Raw genomic sequence first — 21,071 nt, 5'->3', positions numbered from 1 at the left:
AAATTTATTGTCATCAACAGGTTGCTTTATATACAACATCAAATTTGAGCTGGCACAGTTTGTCATGTCCATGTTTCAGTTTCTTATCCAAATGGTTTACTGGGAATGTGCTGTCACGTTAAGCTGTTTGACTATCTTTTACAAGCGGCTCATGCTATACTCTGCAGGAAATCAAGCCCTGAAGAGCTAGCATGATCTCTTCTCAGGGTATTAATTACCATTGCCAGCAGTAATGGAATTTTCTTTGTAGGCTGCAATATGCTTTTTATAAAGGACTGACCACAGCCTTTGATAGTAAGCTCCACAAAAATGAATGCTACAATTTTTATTTTATTTTTTTTTTAAAAGGTAAAAACCTCATTCTTACCTTCCCAAGGTTTTCTTGTTCAAGGATCATTCGTGTATACTGTTCTCTAAAGGAAATATATAACAAGTTTATTATGAATTTTGTTGCTTTCTTTATAGTATGACAGAATAATGATTAAAGCATAAAAAATTCTGATCGTATCGGAAGGCTCATAAATGAGGTAAATCAGAAGAGGAAACACATAGAAACATTTCTGTCATTAGACAACACATCCCACGACATCAGGGATCAGCTCACTCTGATTCTCTCAGGCGTGCAGTTGGCAAAAGCAATACTGGATAAGATCTCTTACATTTTTGAAGCACGCATAATTATTGCTGCATCAAAGTTGAAGACAACAGCAAGAATTTTTAGATGGTTGTATTCTGAACTTAGCCAGGAGCCTACTTTCTACAAGCATCAAAGTTTACAAATACACAACCCTTAAAGCTGCAAATGTAGTGTTAGAATGAGTGGGAAAATACAGGAATGAGAAAGAATAGTATTTCAAATCCAGTTGCTGCAAAGGAACCGCCGTGCATTCCTCACTTTCAGAAAACAGCCGTCACATTTGGGTGCCTAAATATAGGTTTAGGAGCGTTAACTGTTGACATTCATTATGAAAAATCTTGGCTGTACACCTTTGTAACAGTGGCCGGATCACTTTCTGACACAGGCAAACTCAATACTTGAAACCTGACAATATAATATTACAAACCATAACAGCACAGTTCGGACACATTAAAGAACTTATTTTTAAAATGGGCAAAAATCTCTTTCTTCACCGATTTACTTGAAAAAAATAAATGCTCATATTTTGAGCGTAATGGTACAGTTAGAAGTTCAGAGTTTGCTTATGGAACATAAAATAGCTCAGTTCGTATCAAGAACTTTTCAAATCACTCAGAACAGAAGAACTTCGCATAGAGAAATTCTAATTTCCAAACAGAAATATCGGCCTTCCTAAAATCAGGGTGTGAAAATTTGCTAGAGCGTAATGAGGAGCAGCACAGAACCAACGTTTCTTATATTCCTTCCATTTCCATGAGGTCCTCCACAATTTTGACCAGAGCACTTGGGCTCCAGGCCACCTGGTCCTGCCTGCCATGCTCCCCACAAAATGGATGTGCAAGGAATGCAGCTGGATCGTTTTATGATCTGTCACTCTTGGACAATTCCAGCCAGAACAAATCAGAGCAGTCTTGAGACTGCTCCAAGCACTGTGCAGACACAGCTGATCCCTAGCAATCCTCAACAAACTGGAGAGACAGAACAACACTGACTCTTATTTCCACTGGCACACAGCATATGTTCACACACATTTGGCCTTAAAAATATTTTTTTGTATAATAGAATTTTCAAAGTAATAAAATTAGATGTCTTTTGTAGTAAGCTTTTCTTTACTATTTATAATGATGACTGGAAAGAATGCAACTTGATAACTTCATTTAAAAAAAAATATTCTATTTTTAGAGAAGAAAATTAACTTTTCACATTCCTAAGAACTGACTCCACGGAACAGGGAGTTTATGTTCAAAAAAAGAGGGTTGGAATTAAGACATTTTTTGTTCAATACGTTGGTAGGAAAGTGCTGTTCTATTTATGGTTCGTTTTCACTCCGTTTACATTCCAATGCTTGCTGAAAAATACATTCACATTCTAAAATGATGTCTAAAAACATGTTTGGGTTTTAAAAAAAATTTTTTTTTTTTTTTGGTGAAGATCCCCATATTGAGCTTTGTTGCAATTTATTCAAATGCAACTGGTCTGCAACCTTTCACACAAGGTCAGAAATGTGTATAGTCACTGTGATAGGGAGAATTTCTCTAGCTTCTGTGCCCACCATTAGCAAGCAAAGCAGGACAGCAGAGAGAGTGGTAATGCTTGCTCACATTCTCCTCACCATACCTGGAATTGCATAGCTGGACTCACCCTAAATTCCAGCACTTGGATTCAGTGGCTTGCCTGTGTGAACACTGACACTGTGGATGTTCTTGTCACAAGTGTTTGAGCTGGAGCGTTTTTTTTGCTTAACATTTGTGAATAAACTGAGACCCTCCCCTTCCCCACAGAGCCATAAAAGGACAGTGCCTGCTGTTTGACCCGCGTTTCCTCTCAGCTGCTTGCCCCTGCTGCCTTTCTTACTAATGAATATTCGCATCATCACTGAGCTTTTTCCTCACAACTACTTTTCTTTTGACACTTCTACTTCATTCTGTTGTTGTCTGCTTTCGTTAGAGAAATCTTTTTCAGTCCACTTCCCAATGAAGAAATTGCCTCAAGTGATGCTGGATTATATTTGCCTATTTGGATGGGGCTTTGGGCAGCCTGACCTGGTTGGAGGCATCCCCAGCTGGGGGGTTAGAACAAAATGATCTTTAAGGTCCCTTACAACCCAAACAATCTTGTGATGCTATGTTGATTACCCACTTAGGATTTCTTCCCTAGTTGCCACCACTGCAACAGAACTGACCAGAAATTATTCTGAAAGGCAGAGGCCTAACAGGACAACTTGGGAAATTAGCTTATTCTTCCATCTCCGTTGAGAAATGATAGAGAACTAAGTTTTCTTCTTGTAACATCTGCTTAACGAATGGTCTGAAACATTATAATGAAATGCAGAATGATTACTGTCTAAATAAGTTTTGTCTTTGCTGTGCTGCTCAGTCATGTTTTTGAACTGTTTTCTGAATGGAACAGTTTTGTGAGACATTTTGGCGTGTTGTACCAAACACTATACATGAACCACAGTTCTAACATGACAGCTTATACAGATCTCAAGTAACAGTCTGTCATGTCTCTGAAATACAAAGGCAGAAATCTAAGAAAAGGCCTCACAAAGATCGATACTGCAATGGATTTGAAGTCCATGCAATAAAGCCAACTGCAGGATTGCTCACCGATGCAGGTGGTGAAACAGAGAGGTACAGGGCAGAGCTGATTCCCCCCCTGCACTGAACTAAAAATGGGATTCTCTAGAGACTCCTTTCATACAGTAGTACCAGACAAAGAGAAAAATCTCTCACTTTGATGCAACTGTCCTGTCAATTAAATGGAGAGTAAAGAAGAAAGTTACTGTGATGGCACAGAAACCACAAAAAGGAGCAAAACAAAACCAGTTAGGGTGTGTATATTCAGTCCTGCATTTCTGCACTAGCGATGGTAACAGGTACAGCACCTGAAAGCAGATTGGCAAGGAATTGCCAGAATCTGATGGCAGCGCATGGTTGCTCTCTTTGAGAGATGGAATGTCTTCTACAAGCTGGAGTCTCGGGGCAAACTTGGCAGAGGCATTATGGTAGAGCCATGCTTCCCGTGGGACCTAGCTGAAGGATGGCTTCTCTGACCTTGTGCCAATAGGGGCTGAGAGTTAAAGCCACTATCTGGGGCCTATAATCTCCAGCAGGAGGGGAAAATCTTCTGGTATGTCTGAGAGAACTCATAGGTTTACAGCAGCATATACTGGAATTCAAGATGCTTATTTTTAGATTATTATAGTGTTTCTAAATTTATCAGGTGAACTCCTCCAGTTCAAATGCCAGTGAGAAAATTCCTAACTTCAATCTCAGATTCTGAATATCATTCAGCTTAACACAAAAGGAACACACTAATATGGTTACCGAATTGCCTTTCGTCTCTCCTGTGGATCTGGGGAGACATATATCTTCATTTCTTCTTTAACACGTTGCAGCTGTATTTCTAGATTCTGTAACAAAAGATAACAAATGTTTTAAGAAATACATAATTCCTATTTCATTTCATGGAATGATTTAGTCCCTCCTGTGACCTTACTTTTTTCATGCAGTTCACATAGTGGTAGTTGCTTTCTTCTTGAGTGCACTCCTCGAGAAGTCCCTTCACTTCCTGTAGTACAAGAATCAGATTTCAGTGGATGTTCTCACGGATGATCCATTCGTGTTGCCATATAAACCATGAGAATCCGTAACACAAAAAAACATAACTCTGAATTGTTCATTGCTTATGTGTTTTTAGAATTCTGGCTATTGAAAAACTTCTTCTGGAAGGTCTACTTCAAATAGGTTTGTCTGTGGAGTTCTTTATTTCACTTGGATTAAGCCATACAGAGATACATTCAGTGCAGGGAAAGAGTATCTGTACATCCATCTACACTTTGAATGTACAGTTTTTAGTTTGAAATATATTCCTCACACTGGCAAGCCCTTGAAAAACCAAATCCAAAAGTTCACAGAAGACAATCCACAGATTCATGTAAATATATTTTATACGTATTAATGCTGTTCCCACATCAGAATATTTAACTGGTTTAAGTACCTCCCTTCCTAAAAGTGCTGCAGTTCAAGCAATATGTAAGCTACATGCAGGCAAGCTCCTAGATATATCTATATTGCTGTATTTACTTTTTTTAAAAAAGGTTTTATTTTTGTCCATAATTTTCAGGAATGTATGATGAGTTGCATCTAATGAAAAATCCTTGCCATCAGTTTCAGTGCATTAATCAGCCATTGGATTGGTTTTGCTAAATTAAAGAGTACGCTAAATGCACGTGAAGATTTGTCTTGATAAATTAATCCTTAACATTTTATTGTGAAATTCTCTTCTAACAAATACTTAGGTCAGCAGGATTTCTGGCAGATGCCTCTTTTACTCTTGCTAATCAGTGCTGGACTTCAGCGGATGGACTGATGTAGCACTGAGTTCATTTGCTGCTGTTCAGAACAGGAAGCGCGTGGGACCGCAGCTCATCCACAGCAGCTTCTGGCATGGTTTACATAGTTGTGGATCACCATTGACTCAGTGCCACCTGAAGTGAACCTAGAGCTTCCATATCCAGAGGGAAGGCAGGGAAAGTACTGAACCGTAATGAGTAACACGTTGCATGGCATTTATTAACCTTGTGACCAAGCCACCATCTTACCTGTTCCAGTGTGGAGCGATTGCTCTCTAACCCTGCTGCACAACTGTCATACTGGATTTTTTTTTCATCACATTCTTGAGTTAATTCCTTATGTGAAAAGGGCAGAAGGGTACATAAATGAAATCTTCAGTTGACTGACATGTGACATTCAAGCAGGCTCTTGTTGGTCTCACACATCAACCTCAGCTACTGGCACACTCCCTGACACTTATGTAAACCCAGCAGGCACGTGGGTACTGTTACACACACACAGTAAGGCTGCATAGTGGTGAACAAGCTGTATACACCACAACATAGCATGCAAATTTCCTCTTTACAGCCACAGCTTTAACATGGCAGATCATTAGGGCAGTGCTTGCAAGAAATGAAAAATAGTTACAAAAATGGAGATTAAGAAGGGATTAATATGCTTGCTACCTATGAAAAACCAACTTTGCTTTTTAGTTGTATGCAACAAATGGCTTAGCTGGATTTCTCTTGCTGACACTTTAAATAGTACCATTAAAAATAAGTTTTCTGGAAATTTAGTTGATAGATAAAGGGATAGCTCAATTTACTTCTGTCTATGAGCCAACTTACAGCAGCTGTGGACCTGAATGACTTCTTCAGCTGTCTGTAAAATTTTGAAAACAGATGGATAAATCTGTCATTCCAACAGACTAATATAGGACTTAGATCAATGTACACAGCCATTGGGATGAAATTTATTTCTGATCTATTTTAAAAAAGAGTTATTTGAGATCACTAGTGCTGAGAAGCACAAAAAGCTTTGAAACTAATTTGAAAGTTAACTTTGCTGTGGTTTTGAACCATGATTTTTATTATTTATCATCATAGGTCTTCTTTGTTTTGATTTTTAATTACTATAAAGGATAAAAATTCAGTGTGATATAGCTTTTAGAAATTTCAGTCTTTTACTTGTTGCAAATCATTCCTGACATATTCTGCTATCTCCAGCTTTCCTCCAGAGTTGATTACATCCCTACACAGCACAACAGAGCTCTGTGAATTACGCTCATCTGTGAATTTGACCTTAATTTTGAAGAATGAGAGGAAAATTTAATGCATTAAAATAAACCTACTTCAAGACCAAAAAAAAAAATACAACAAAACATAGAATGCAATTAAATAGAGTTGATGAGACTCTGGAGATTTGCAGTATTTGAAGCATTTAGGTGTCTGGTAAATGAAAACAAACTTAAACTAACCATATTTTAACTTGCATTTCTGCATTGTCTCAGTTCCTGCATTGTACACCTCAGCCACAAAGGTACAAATAACTCAATGGCAATGTGTATAGCTATACAAATCTATAGGGACAATAAGCTCCTGCTCTAACTATAGCACTTGACTGCATGGAGAAATGTGCAGAGCAAAACATAGGACTGCCCCCCAACGTCTGCCTGCTGCCTACCCTATTTCATCCATAAGCACTGTTCAAAGTATTCTGAAGTGTTTCTACCAACCTGGCACTTTTGACGCAGCTGTCTCAGTTCTTTGATGACAGGAGCTAGGCTTGACTTCTTCTCTGCCACCATAGCATTCAGCTTCTTTACCTGAAGGAGGGACAAAATGTTACACACTGATAATATGGTATTAATACATTTATGTTATTAGGATCATGAAGAGGTGAAAAGGGATGAAAAAAATATGGAGAGGAAAAAAAACAACTGTGTGACAAAAGAAGACTGAACTATATATAACATAAGTGCAGAACTGATTAACAAAGGGAAACAGCCTGTGTTCACTGAAATCATTACCACAAACCAGAGCACTTCTGTTCCCATTGTTTAACAGAACACCACAGACAAAACCAGCAGACCCATGTGCCAGATGCCTGAATGGCTTCAGGAGAGGGGAAAACAAAGGAGCTGCACAGAGCTAGACTGACAGAAGAGATCTTTGAGTAAACCAACCAAAAAAATCCCTGCATAGGTGAAATAAAGTTTGAACTTGCTAAAACAGAATCACTTCAAAATATTTATACTGAAAACTCACATTCTGCCCAGCTTTCCATTTGAGATTCATTCTGTTTTGATTCTACCACTTTATTTTTAAAGTACCCTAATGATTTTAAAGAATGCTATTTGGCTTTTGGCTCCTTTATAATATTATGCTTCTATGGCTACATGGTAAATTAAAACACTACAGATCTAAAGACAACTGAAAATTAGGCTAAAGAGAGGAAATAACATTTAGTTCTTCAGACAAATGAAATATTTTTGAATGAATACTTAACTCCAGTGATTTACATACATTTTAGAAAATGATGCTGTAAAAGAGTCAAATAATTAATCTAGTCAAATAACAGACAAAAATAGTCAAAATAGACAAAAATAATAGACAAAAAATTGTTATCTATATTGTTTGAAAGTACCTATTTTTCTGTATAAGCCTACATTAAAAGTGAAATCCCAACCAAAATATTCAACTTGGTTTTATACTCTGAGGAAGCAGATATTGAAACTGAGGCAATACAACAGCTAAAGACAAACATCACCATTTCAGACATGCTGTCTAGTGTTTGGCCTTTCATTTCATCCACTTCACTCTTCACTGCAGATACTCTTTCCAGCTCCTCCTGAGTGTAACTATATCCAGAAATACCTTTCTTGTTTTCAATAGCTTGCTGCAGACACAAAATAAATGCTGAATGTGAGTCCATTAATTAATAGAGCAAATTACTTCATAAAGATGAAATACTGTAAGAAAGTGGAAAGTACTGTAATCCATTCATTTTAAAAGCGAGTAATAACATAGCTGCCACAACAAACTTTTCCTCTTGTGCCTGTATAGCAAACTAGTAACAACTTCCTGTAATACATCACTATTCTGTCATCTAATGCCCAATGAAATTAACAGGTTTCCACGATGTGAAATGGGCTTTAAGTCAGGCTGTGAAGGAGTTCAATATGTGAAATCCAGACGCTTAATCAAAGGATGCAAAGTAGCTGATCTTTTATAAACAACTGTCAAGCTAAACTAAAGAAATAACGTATTAATTATAGCAATATTAATGCCAGATTACAACATTCTCGCATTTAATTACATACAATTTATATTAAGTGCTGATGTGATAGTCCTTAGCAATGCTTGCTCATTAAGTATGGAAGGAGGGTATTTTTTCAGTAAGCTGAAAGGTAGGTGTTGATTTGCAATTTGCAAAACACTCCTTCTTAAAAGTATCATCTGTCCATGAACACCAAAGTCAGTTATCCTCAAAAATCTTCTACAAGCATATGTTTAAGAAAACATTTGTCTCTGCAAGGAGCTGCTGCTACTATGATGGGAGCATTTTGCAGATGTTTGCAGCAGCATACAGTCCGACAGGCTGTAATGCCCAGGGCTAGAAAGAGTACTTTTGATATTAGGTGAAAAACCTAACATAAGAATGCAGCCCTGCTCTAACTGGAGTTAGTGAAGATCTAATACTGACTTTGGAAAGCAGGGTTGAATCCCTCATTCTAAAAAGAAATTGCAGAACATTCATGACTCCCTGTTAAAAAAAAAAAACAGTTGCTGAACATGAAGTACAGCAGCTTAGCATATCATATAGATTTTGTTCCCTAACAACTCTTTTACCAATGACAGTAGGATGGTATGCATTAGAAAATAACCAAACTCCATCCACCTTATTATAGAGCTAGTTGGCAGGGAAGGAAGGGTGATGGACTGTAGGACTAGTAAGTGCCTGCATTACCAACTGCTGCTGAATAGCCTCGTGCCGCTGTTTTAGGAGTTCTTCTGTCCTCTGGAGGATGCCATATTCAGCTGTAATTTCTGCTATTTCCAGTCTCTTCTTTTTATATACTGTGTTCTTGCTCCGGAGCTTATTAACATAGTGTTTAAGCTGCAATGAGAGAGAACAGAAGTATCTACCATTCAACTTAAAGTGAAAAAGGGCAGTGTCTCATCACAGACTGATCCTTCATAAAATATAATTATCCTATTTGGATTGCATGCTGAAGGTTAAGAACAGAGACTGGAATCAAGGATTCCCAGAGTCTATTTACTTTCAGCAGCGTTTGTTTGCTGTGTGAGATAAGAAATCCATCTCCATTGCTTTATCCCAGCTTAATCATTTGTCAAAGAAAGACCCTTCAGTTCTACTCGCCACCATTTGACAGCTGGAAAACAAATTACTGAACTAATGTTCTGAGAATCATGGATAATAAAGTTAATGTGATAGGAATTTGCATGTTTAGCAGAGCACCAGATCAGCAGTGCCTAACTCCAAAGAACACAGCACACCAAAAACATGATAAGAAAGCAGAAGGGAACACGACATGGAAAAAGATGATCCTGCTTTTTAACTGCTAGTTTTCGATAGCTGAAATTTGATGTTCTCCTTCGTTGACTCTTTCAGGACTAAATGATATCGCTGGTTAAAGTTTCAAAAACAGGAAAATAAGAGCCCTTGCATAGAAGCAGAGGAATGTGGTATGTTTCACCCAAATCTGGAGGAATTGGGGAATTTATAGTTTTATTAAAAAGACTAAGCAAAATAATTCACATCCTTACAGCTAAATTACATCGGAATCCATGTGTGCTCAATTTGCAAGATGAAAAATCAGGTGCCGAAACAAACATGTCATGTTTTTCTTTGCCTGAATATTTTCCATCTGTCGAACAGGCAGAGCTCTTGGAGCTGCCAGTCACAGCTCTGAAATGCATTCAGATCCAACGATGGAAAACAAAATTTATTAGAGTAGATGCAGCATAACAGGCTTCAGAGTGTTCCTCACAGGAGTGTTCAGCATGTGCAGAGCGAACAGATGATGGGATCAGGAGGAAATGGGAGCCCCACTACCTCACCTTTAAAACTCAAACATAGCAGAACTTAGATTTTAAAATTTACTTTTTTTTTTTTCTTTTTGCAAAATTATGCCACTTTCCCTCCTAAAGAAGGGATCCAAAAAACCAGTGCGACCACAGCCTAAGAACCCCCAGAGTAACTGTATGTTCTATAAAAAGTCTCCTGGGCAAAATGCCCAAAATGAAATCAACCCTGTTCATCTGCCATCCTGTGCAATATCTAGGCCAAAGCTGCTTCTCTCTTGCTATGCTCCACAACTATTTTTAAAGCCAAAAGCTATAAACGTTTTTGGTGAAAGAACAAACCCACAAATTACTCAATGTGCTCTATGCAGATTGGACTATGTGTGGTTTAGAATACCATTTTACATTGTGTGTGCTACCTAGGACAAGGATAGACAAGGTCACCTAATCCACAGCACAGTGCAGCAGAGGCAGTCCTCTTACAGTCGTACTGTCATTGTTATATTATTGGCATGCTTAGTGTAATCTTACCAGAATGAATTGTTTTTCATAGCAAATTCACATATACCCACCCAGCTAATAGAAAAGACTCATTTTCTTTTGGTATTGCTTAGATAACACCAAGCTTTCTGTGATTTTCAAGATATTATAGAGTATAAATAGCATCTCTCCGATTATTTAAGAGACACAGTCCTCTGTCTTGATGGAGTAGATCCAGAGAGGTTTCATCTGATCAGTGGAATACAGTGAAGCGCATTGTAAAGGATGAAATGTATTGTGTGTGACCACATACACCAATCAAATCTAAATTATCTTCTGTCAGTTTCCCCCAGAATGAAAAGCAAACTATGATTCTCTTCACTTCTACAACTACTTTTAAGGTCTTGAAAATAGCTTGAATGGGAGGTAGAGCATTTGCATATTCAATATTCAAAGCATAATGTATTTTACAATGGAAGTCAAAGGATTTGGTTGATTAAAGAACTCATTCCACCAATATCCCGTTATTAGTTAAGACTGTATAATAAAAATTTCATCCAAAGCAAACAAGCTGCTCACACTGTCCAGTGAAATCTATTCCCTTTAGGAGACAGATGTCTATCTTTCATCACAATCTGACTCTTTAAAAGCTAACAAGTTTTCATGATTTTTTTTTCCATAAATGAGGTGGAATGGTATAAACAGCAGCAGCAAAATGACCGTATCTGTAGAAATCAATCAACAGTTTGGCACAAGTTTCAAAAGAATTCACCTTCTCCAAATGCAGCACAGATTAGCCCCTGAAAATCTCACTAACTGAAGCCTTCCTTAGATGCAGGGCCAAATTCAGAGTTGGAGCTGTTAGGCTTAACTCCAGTTAAATCAGCAGCTGGTAGGGATCTTCTGGCACAACTAGGTTTCTCCAGTCTAAAAGTTGAGAATCATGCTGTAGATCTCTGAAAACTATAAATAAGCCTCTTGCAGAAATCCAAGTGCCTTCATTTCTGTAAGCACAGCTTCTGAAGCTTTGTGCATCTCATGCTCCCATCTATATGTAGATGAATAAAAAAATCAAGCTCTTTAAAATGCTATACAAGATCGGATTTTACTTCTGCAAAAGGTATTTTAAACACCACAAAGAACTGAAGGAAGAAAAACTGTCTAGCCACATCACTTTAAAGTTAACTACCCAAAAGGAATCCATTTTTGACCAACAGCATTTTCCCATAGACAAGGTCAACTGCTCCCTACACACAAACAGCAGGCTCAACCTACAGAGTTCCCATGGATCCGTCAGCACTCACAGTAATGCACCATTCAAGGCTATGTCCACCAGCAAGCTTTCCTTTCTCAAGCACTCTAACACAAATAGTTATTTAAGCTTCGAAGATTAAATGACTGGACAAGAACCAAATGCTGGCACTGACTTAGCAGTTAAAGTAAACAAGCCTGTGGGCTCATTTGCTAGCCGAGCCAGAGCCCCCTGAGATATAAAAATGATCCAAATGAAAGCAAAGAAAGATTATGCTTTTCCACTGAGCTATTTTTATGGGAGACTGTAACATAAAAAGCGTGGAATCTAGACCATGAAGCAGAGTGAATGAAAGCAGGACTTTGATATCTCTTACAAGGTCCCAAAGCATGCAGGTACCTCACATCCCTGGGCAAATTTCTTGTACTGCATTCCATTTTTACTGGAAAACCCACCAGTGTCAGTACATTACACTTCTTCAGAACCATCTCAAGTCTGACTGCTTACCCCCTTCCCCAGAAAAGAACACGAGCACACCGACCCCGTGCTTCAGTGCATTGCTGAACTGGGATCAAAGCCCAGCTCCTCTCATGATTACTCTTAAGTCCTCCCCTTAGTCTCCTGAAAACCAAATTTCTCCCCCTGTGAAATTTTGACAAGGTTCTTAGTATAAGATTATCACTGAAGGAGAAAATGGATAAGCTCGTCTACCAAAAAGAACAAATCCCAGATTAATTGCTTACTTCTGTGTCAACATTATGAAATACTGTTTTGTGGATTATCATATCAATTTGATTATATTAATCAAAATACTTTTTCCACAAGAAATTGTTACAGAAAATAAAGTATCAATTGTAAAAAAAAAAAAAAGTTTTCTTTCTGAAATACAGAATCTAAAGGTTTCAAAGTTTTGTTGATGAAATTATTTGCATAACCACAGTAATTGCAGGAAATCTTTGCTGACTGTTTTTGTTTCTATTAAGAATTTAGGAGCAGATGTTTTAATTTTTTAACTAGACCAATTAATAGCATACAGACTGTCCAAAACATTAACATTCAGTTCAGAAAAGTTCCTGATCATGACATGTTTTCAATAAAACTCTCTTTAAGAGGCTTTAAAACTGAGCTGGTACCTCCACTGCTGGATATGGTTAATAACTCACATAAAAGAGGGGAAAACTTCTCACAGACCCAACTGTTATCATCCCAACCAAATGAAATGAAGGCATCCTACAGCCTGCTCATTAGATAGGTCAGTCAGGAAAATTCTTCATTAGCACTGAGTAGGATTTCTCTTCTAAGAGTGCTTGCTTCTGGTTATTGCTATCTGTTACTAAGAAGCTGGACCGATCAGAATATTTTTAATGAAAAGCCATTTTCAGTTATCACTGAAAACACACAGATCAATAAAACTGATGATTTATTCATGCCAGTGGGTGCTGAAAGAGCGTTCAGTTCTGTGGAGCTATATTTTATGTCTGAATCACTGCATACATTTGGCTTAAATGATGGTTAGCTTCTTACAGCAAAAAGTTGTGGCTTCTGTAAGAATCCTACAGAGTTGCTGCTTTTGTTCTCACAACTTCACTGCCATCTACTCTCCCAGTTCCACGTTTAAGGAGTCTTTAACAGACAGCAATTTAACTGTACCTAGAACCTTAACGAAAAGATCGTAAACCTACAGGATAATTTATTCCTGGTCCTGACTTAAACCATTTCACGGCCAAGCAGTGAGTTCCTTAATCACTTCTTTAAAATCTGCCTCCCTGGCTCAGGGCTCAGTAACTGTTGCTTGTAGATGCAGATCAAATCAACCTTTTTAGAGAAAAAGTGACAAGATCTGCAGTCCAAGACTTCACTGTCTCTATTTTCAAAGCACATCAACCTCCTCTTTTTTTTTTTTTTTTTATCATTCTACCAGTGTGCAATTAGGCATGGTAGGCATCAGTATGAAAACTGAACTCCTTATGTAAATTAACACACACATACTTGCTAACAAATGGATAAGACCCATCCATACCACATTCTTAAAAACATTAACAACTGTAGCTAAGCACAGCTATGATACTATTCTATTCTGAAACCTTGGAGAAGTCTAGGCTCTTAGGGCCCTATACTGAACTCTGAAAAGTACAATGTGTTGTGTAAAGAGCTAAAAATACCACGGCTTTACCTAGGATCACTTGTAATTGAACCATCTAGCCTTCTAAGTGTCAACATTTGATTCCCTAATTTTCAGGATCTGACAGCTGCAGTGAGGAGCCTGCCAGCTTTGCCCCACGTCCATTGTGCTTTGTTTGAAGTACTTAAAAAGATTTCATAATCATTGAAGCAGACAATTTATTCCTACCTTTTCTGTGTTTGATGTAAATGAGTTGGTTATTCCCTGCTGTTTCTTCTACTTTCTGCGTAGCTGTGCAACCTCTCGAACTAACTGGAATACTCTGAAGTTCTTTTTTTATTTATTTTTTTTATTACAAATAGGAAAGTAAAACACTAGCACCTAAAAACAGAAGCCAGGATTGACCTTTTGGTGAATGAAGTGCTAAGAAGACCTCAGCTGAAGATCTGAATATTGGTATGGGAGTACAAGCTAGGAAGGCACTAATTCTTTGACTACTTGTGTTGTGATGTAAGAGGATACAGCCAAGGTAGAGACAAAGATGAGAATAGGGGAAATAATTATTTAACTGCAGCATTTAGATAAGTTAGATGTGGCAGCATTAAAAGCCTGTTTCAAACTCAAGACAGCAAAACTATTTGTCTAAAAAAAAAAAAACCAAACATTTCTTCCTCTTTTGAAAATGGAGGAAAGAAATGCAAAATGTGTGGGAAAGCAACAAGAAGGTATGAAAGAAGCTCTCAGTTGTCAAAGAGTGAAATGTGAAGGTTGAATCTACAACCTCTTTCTATCCTCACTGAACATATGTATTGCAGTAGTGACTCACCATTACATTAATCAAGATTTCCTTTAGTATTGCCTGAAAGCTGGAGTAATAGAGCACAGAATACAAAGGCATATCATACCAGAAACAAATCTACAGTCTTGGTGAGTGATGGACTAAGACCTACTGATGCTTTTGCTTCATCACCTTTTCCCAACAACCTACTTCTATTGTATACGTATAAACATTCACATACACACACACACAACACACCTAACGAACTAATAAACAGGAACAGAACACTGATTGTATAATGCTGGCTTCCTTCCTTGGGCCAACATACAGAAAGTATTTCACAAAACAGGAAACAGTTCTTATGAAAATGCAAACACTCCTAACTGGAAGCTGATATTTTGCCCGAAACGCTCCATTGTTTATTCTGCACTCATCAACATGAAGACTTGAAAATATTTCAAAAATCAAACATAGAACAGACTTGAACAAAAGGAATGAAGGTTACATTCAAAACAGGTAATGCCTTTTTTCTGTCTTCAGCCTCTTCCTTATGGCAGACAATTAACTTTAATTTTTCAGTATCAAGCCTCTTAACTAACTGCTACCCTCCTACCCTGCTCTGCTTAAGTTACTATTGATTAGAGCATGCTGTCCCCACTCAGAACATCTATTATTTCTTACCTTACAGTGTATTTACAGATAATGTAAAGCATATGTTGCTGTCTCTGTAATGCATTCTTGTTGATTAATTAAACATTTCTCTCCCATCGCAGAAACACAGATTGTCTGCTTTCTATTTTTATTTTGAAAGCTGTCAAAGATTCTAGCCAAGCACTCACTGAGGATAAAAATCTGAGGTAGAAAGAAGTCTAATCTAGTGGTCTTGCTATTACTTCTACCAATGGAACACCATGAATGCCTATAGTACATCATGGTAAGAGAAAGTTGCAGCTAAATTCTTCAAAACGTTACTCAAGACTTGTAGCATGAGTTAATTTCACTGGAATCAAGAGATGCTCATTGTTCTAAACATAACTCTGGATAGTAAGTCTGTTATTGCTTCCACTTTTGGTTTTTAATCTAGATCTACAGAATGGGAAACAGGCAAAAAGGCAAGAGAAACCTACATGCATTCCATATTTTATAGGAAGAATTTATGCATGAGTGTACACATACACACATTCCCCTACTTAATTTACTCTGTAAGACTCCTTTAAAAGAAAACTGATTTTTGTGGAGCAGGCACATCCTATGGGATCAGGAAGGGAGTTCCTTCTACAAAGGGCGTTGACTGTACTGAGCAGTATGTAAAAAAAAAAAAAAGCACAGAAATAGACAAAGAAAAAGAAAGCAAAGAGTGTTACTCTTGATAAAGTTATGGCAGTGCAAATTAAGACAGCAACAACTAAAACAGTGTGTTATTAACATTATTCTCATCCCAAATCCAAAATACAGCACCTTGCCAGTTTCTAGGAAGAAAATTAACTCAATCCCAGCTGAAACTAGGATACATACTAATTCAGAATATGATACAGCTGATGTCTTCCTTAGGGAATTTGCCTATAAGCACACTTAGCAGACTTCTTCTAAACTAAATTATTCTCTTAAGAACAGCCCATTCATTTTGCTGATGAACCACTGTCCAGCTGCAGCAGTCTTATTCTTTGCAAACTTCTGAAGAAGAAAAAGCTTGTTTGGAAAGTACAGCTTCAAATGTAATTTTGTCTGAAATAAAATGACTGTGAGTCAAAGTCTGTGTTGCAGATGAACTGCAGGTGGCCCACAAAAAGTATTTTTGAAGTAAAACCTTTTGTGGGTAATAAATATAGAAATATTAAGCATGTTTCTGATAACTGCTGCTCCTATACTTTATGATCAGATAGGTTTATACACTGACTAAAAAAATTTAATCGACCTGACTTATCACTTGAAGTCCTAAGTCAACCCCCATTAGTCTTAGTTGACTTTTATAGTTGGTTGAAGTTATTTATCATCATACCATTGAGATGATATTGACATTATTTTGTCTCAAAGCTCTGGAACGTTAGAACAGCCCAACAATAAGTCTTCATACACTTTGCAACCTACTAAGTTAAATTAATAATTTGAACATAGATACAAATCAAGTATTTTTAAAAGTGCTGTTAAATACTGGAAAGCATTTGAAAGCACTGGACAACATTGTACTATCTGCACTTCAAAAACATCTTCAAATACATTGTTGGTCATTCGATTTTAATTTACCATGGATAGGAAAAGCAGAACCCAGCCTGTTGCAATGCTGAGGCCATGTACTTTGACACCATGTTATAATAATGGATAAGATACTGCAGAAGCAGTTATTACAATGTGAAAGTAAAAGGAAACTCCAAGTTAACAACAACAACAACAACAAAAAAAATCAGTCTGTCTTATACGCACTGTTACATCACATACCTCATCCCCCTTCAGAACTTCAGAGCCATCTAACTCATGGGCCTGGTTTGTCTTCTCTATCATCTGCTTTTCTGTGCTAGACATCTCTTCTTTAGCAGCCTGAAGTTCTTCTGCCTTGGCTTCCTTCTTCCGGGAAATTATAGATGCCTGAATGAACATTAGAAATATACATGGACATGTAAAGTAAAAAATGTATTTGCTTAGTCTTGTTTAATCACTAATAAAAACATGAAAACTTCAGGTGTGGCACCACTGAAATCACATCTCAACTGTAGGAAACTCATTTTCACTGGGAATTGCAGGCACATTTCTTTGCAAAGAAAAAGACATAGATTACACAATTATACAGTTGATTAAACCACAGCTTCTTTAAAGTTGATTGCCAATTCTGAGCTTCCTTCAGTATGGCTGAGATTTCAGTCGTGTCCCTTTGTTCCTCAGATGCTTGCTGATGCATTTTACATTTATGTTTCTTCATCTCCTTTTTCATTGTCACTGAAGAAAAGGTATGTGTTTTGGGTGCTCCATTTAATCTACTCAGTCCCTTTTTGTGCATATGTAAGGCACATCAACATGGTTTAACTGGAAAGACATCCAAGATTTCACAAATGTCATAATACAGATTTTTATAACTCCAACCTACTCCAGCCTACAGAAATATGTTATACTAAGCAGAACCCAGCCTCTAAATCTTGGCAAATAGCTAAAAGACAATGAACAAAGCAGAAAAGTACAGAAATATTGTAATTATAGACTATTCCACTATTTTTTTTTTTTGAGTCTAGAAGATAAAGCATTTAAAAAATAATGTTTTATACCAGGCAGAATATTTACTAGTACCTACATTTAATAAAGTTAAGAGCTTAAAAAACATAAATATACATTAGTTCAGAAAAAGAAAGCATTTTTATCTTGCCAAAATATATTTTTACATAACACAACACAGGAATGTATATGTATGCACCTGAATTTAGATGCGTTGTTGGTTACTTAATATGAAAGGAAAAACTTTAGTAAAAATAAAGCAAAACAGAATGGGTTTCTCTCACTACGTTTAGAGGTGCAGCTTTATTTTTAAAATCATCTAACAGAATTCTGATGGGGTCAGCTCAGCTCTTTGCTCCATGAGATATCTGCAGTGGTAAACTGTAGTGCAATACACAAAGAAGAAGAACAACAACAAAGCAAATACCTTCAACTCACAACAGCAATCTGAACTCCCCAAGCTCCTCCACTGAGCACAGTTATATCACCAGCCAACTGGTCTTGGGTACCAGCCCATTATGTACCAGGCATATTTCACATATTTTATGTGATTGAACTGTAGCATACATTTTATCACCATTTTTTCCTACCACTGATATATTTTACCTACGCCTTTTTTTATTTTTTAAGCCGTCACCATAAATATCATTATGGAAATCTTGAATAAAATCAGCATCTATACAGGTCAGCTGGAAAAGAAACCACATATGTTTCTGCGTAAGCTGTAAAAGTCTCTGGTTTCAGAAACCCATTTTATAACTTTTGAATTTATTAAGGCTAGACCACACAGCTTATTTTACAGAGAAACTTTTTAATAGCTTCAGGATGAAAAAAATATATAGAGAAAAATCAAAGAATGCCTTCTTAACAGATGTAAAAGGAAAAGTAGCATGTGGTCAAACACAAGTGAATGCTATGACTGAAAGCAAGCTTTGCATCCAGCACATGTGCTGCCTTGCAAGATTCTGTCCACAGCTGGAGATTTACCAAAATAGCTCTTCCCAAGTGATTCTTCCAGGGTTCCCGTGATGCAGCTGAAAGGCAACACCTCGGACAGCAACTGACAATCTCTCTAGTATGACTGAAAGCAATCGTTTGACTAAGCCTTAAGCATTTAGTTTAGTGCCATTTGTTTAGTTTTTGTCTCGCATTGTCATTTATTTCTACAGATTCTTGCCTTAATAAGTTAAAGAAAAAAAGTCAGTACATACAACAGTGACTGAAATCGCTCCACCAATTCTTCTTAAACTGTTTTGGTTTTCCTACCTGTTGGCGATACATGGAAAGTTTACTATCAACTGGCTCATACTTCATCATTCTTTTCTCAATTAGCTGATTTATTTGTACATTTACTTCATTTATCTGCAAAACAGAGCCAAAAAACAGAGGAAATGGAGCTTTATTTCTTTGTCTTCTCCAAGAACTGCTTTACAAACCAGATTAACAGCCCAATTACAAGGAAATATTGCTAACTCTGTTTTCAAAATAGAGGAAAGAAAAGAACACAAAAAACTCAATGAGTTACTCAGTACAGGCCAGGAAGAGGCTGGGTTTTTGATTTCCAGTTCTGTGCCTTTATGATAAGGCAGGAGCATGACATTTGCCCTGAAAATGAAGTAAACTAGCATACATGGACAGAAAAAAAAATAAAAAAAGTCAGTGAATTGGTTACATACAGACAGAAGAAGATTGATGTTGTCATATGCACTGATAAAAGCACACTGTCACATAGTAACAAACATTTATTTTCGCTTAACTACTCATCAGACTTCTAAAGAGGAACAGATAAAAACTAGGTGATACCAAGTTTTACCAATGCTTTTAAGAGTCACAGCCATCACACTGCATCTCTGTGGTACCCTTCTTCTATTGCCACAAATGCACCTGGTTGTCCACAGGTTCAAATTGTTGATCTTCATTCTAGCTGAAACTTTAAAAACCCACTGCATCTGGAAACAAACACCTACAGCAGCACACTGATTCCAGCTACCTCAGTTCTGACTTAATGCTACACTGGGACTCTCATCAGCCATGGAAACCACAGCCCTAGCAACCTTCCTTTAATTCTCTGCTAACTAGATGACTGCTGATAAGCAAGCAGTGTAAATATATGCTAAAATCTAATGAAGTCAAAACAAAGTGCAGGTACAGAGCAGGACATTACCCTAACGTTACTCTGAGTAATAGCTGCATACTCCAAAAGCTAAGCATTTCAAATAAAGCTTTGTTCACCATGTCATAAGCACTCTTCTTGTATTGGTATAAACTCCCTTGATATCAGTGAAAGTTTAAAACAAGCTAAAATTGAAGAGAAGAAAAAAAAAAAAATCAAACCTTTAATGCTGAACTAATATCTCTGCTCATACCATAGCAAATCGCTAACACAATTTTCTAAATAGCGTTTAAGGACACAGTGGGTTTTGTGGTTTTGTTTTTTTCTTTTTTACTTATCTAAGAGCTTGCATTTAGTGAGTAACACATCATCTTTTACAACTGAAGAGGTGTTCCTTTGGGAATTAAACCTTTCTTGAGGATGCAAAGTAGGCACAGGAGAAGTACAATATGCGCAAACTCTAGAGCATGCTATGAAACACAAATTAAGTGTCACTTTGGTCAACTTACCTTGCTTTCAAGTACATTGAGATCTGATTGACCCATAGCTGGCTCTGCAATTGCCTTCTGTAAGAAATATACTGATTTCTTCTTACTTTCAAGCTCCCTAGGTATTTTTTCAGTAGCAAGGTATGAATTGAAATTTATCTCCTCTTCCAGTTTCTTCATTAAACCTTAAGAACAAATTAAATCAATGCATGTCCATGAAGAAAGTAATGTAGAGGATGATTAAGTTCAATTTCCTCAACACATTGAAGCGTTCAGCGGTGGATTACAATAAAAACAGCACAATGCTTGAATCTTCCTCTCAGAACTCAAATTAACAAGTAGTTACTTGATCTAGCTTGTTAATCTGGATGTTAAACAAAACAAGTTGCATTACACTTGCTACCCACCTGTATCTCCAACATGTATCTATTAATTCCTCAGTGTATTCTTTTAGTCAATAAAACAAGTAAAATCTCTCCATAGATCAAAGTCTAGATGAATCAGATACAAAAACCTCAACACACAATGCTGACAAAGAGAACCATTAGCACCATGCATGTCTTATGCACATCAAGACGTTGCATCGTTGCATCGCATTACTATTTTCTGTAGTGA

General features: G+C 37.1%; 1 protein-coding gene across 1 annotated transcript in view; it reads right to left on the bottom strand.

Annotated features, from left to right (window-relative positions):
• Positions 1–21,071, bottom strand: part of IFT81 (intraflagellar transport 81) — a 39,623-nt gene that overhangs the window by 3,051 nt on the left and 15,501 nt on the right. Inside the window, exons 8-17 of the mRNA XM_031592607.2 lie at positions 20,478–20,641; positions 19,122–19,217; positions 17,091–17,237; positions 8,944–9,093; positions 7,744–7,872; positions 6,710–6,799; positions 5,244–5,330; positions 4,139–4,210; positions 3,967–4,052; positions 368–413 (exon numbers count right to left, since the gene is read on the bottom strand). Of these exons, the coding sequence (XP_031448467.2) occupies positions 368–413; positions 3,967–4,052; positions 4,139–4,210; positions 5,244–5,330; positions 6,710–6,799; positions 7,744–7,872; positions 8,944–9,093; positions 17,091–17,237; positions 19,122–19,217; positions 20,478–20,641 (1,067 nt within the window). The remainder of the gene's footprint in view (positions 1–367; positions 414–3,966; positions 4,053–4,138; positions 4,211–5,243; positions 5,331–6,709; positions 6,800–7,743; positions 7,873–8,943; positions 9,094–17,090; positions 17,238–19,121; positions 19,218–20,477; positions 20,642–21,071) is intronic.

Source organism: Phasianus colchicus, chromosome 18 (assembly GCF_987193195.1).
Source record: "Phasianus colchicus chromosome 18, bPhaCol1.hap1.1, whole genome shotgun sequence".
Lineage (NCBI taxonomy): Eukaryota > Metazoa > Chordata > Aves > Galliformes > Phasianidae > Phasianus > Phasianus colchicus.
This window is presented reverse-complemented; position numbering and strand designations above follow the sequence as displayed.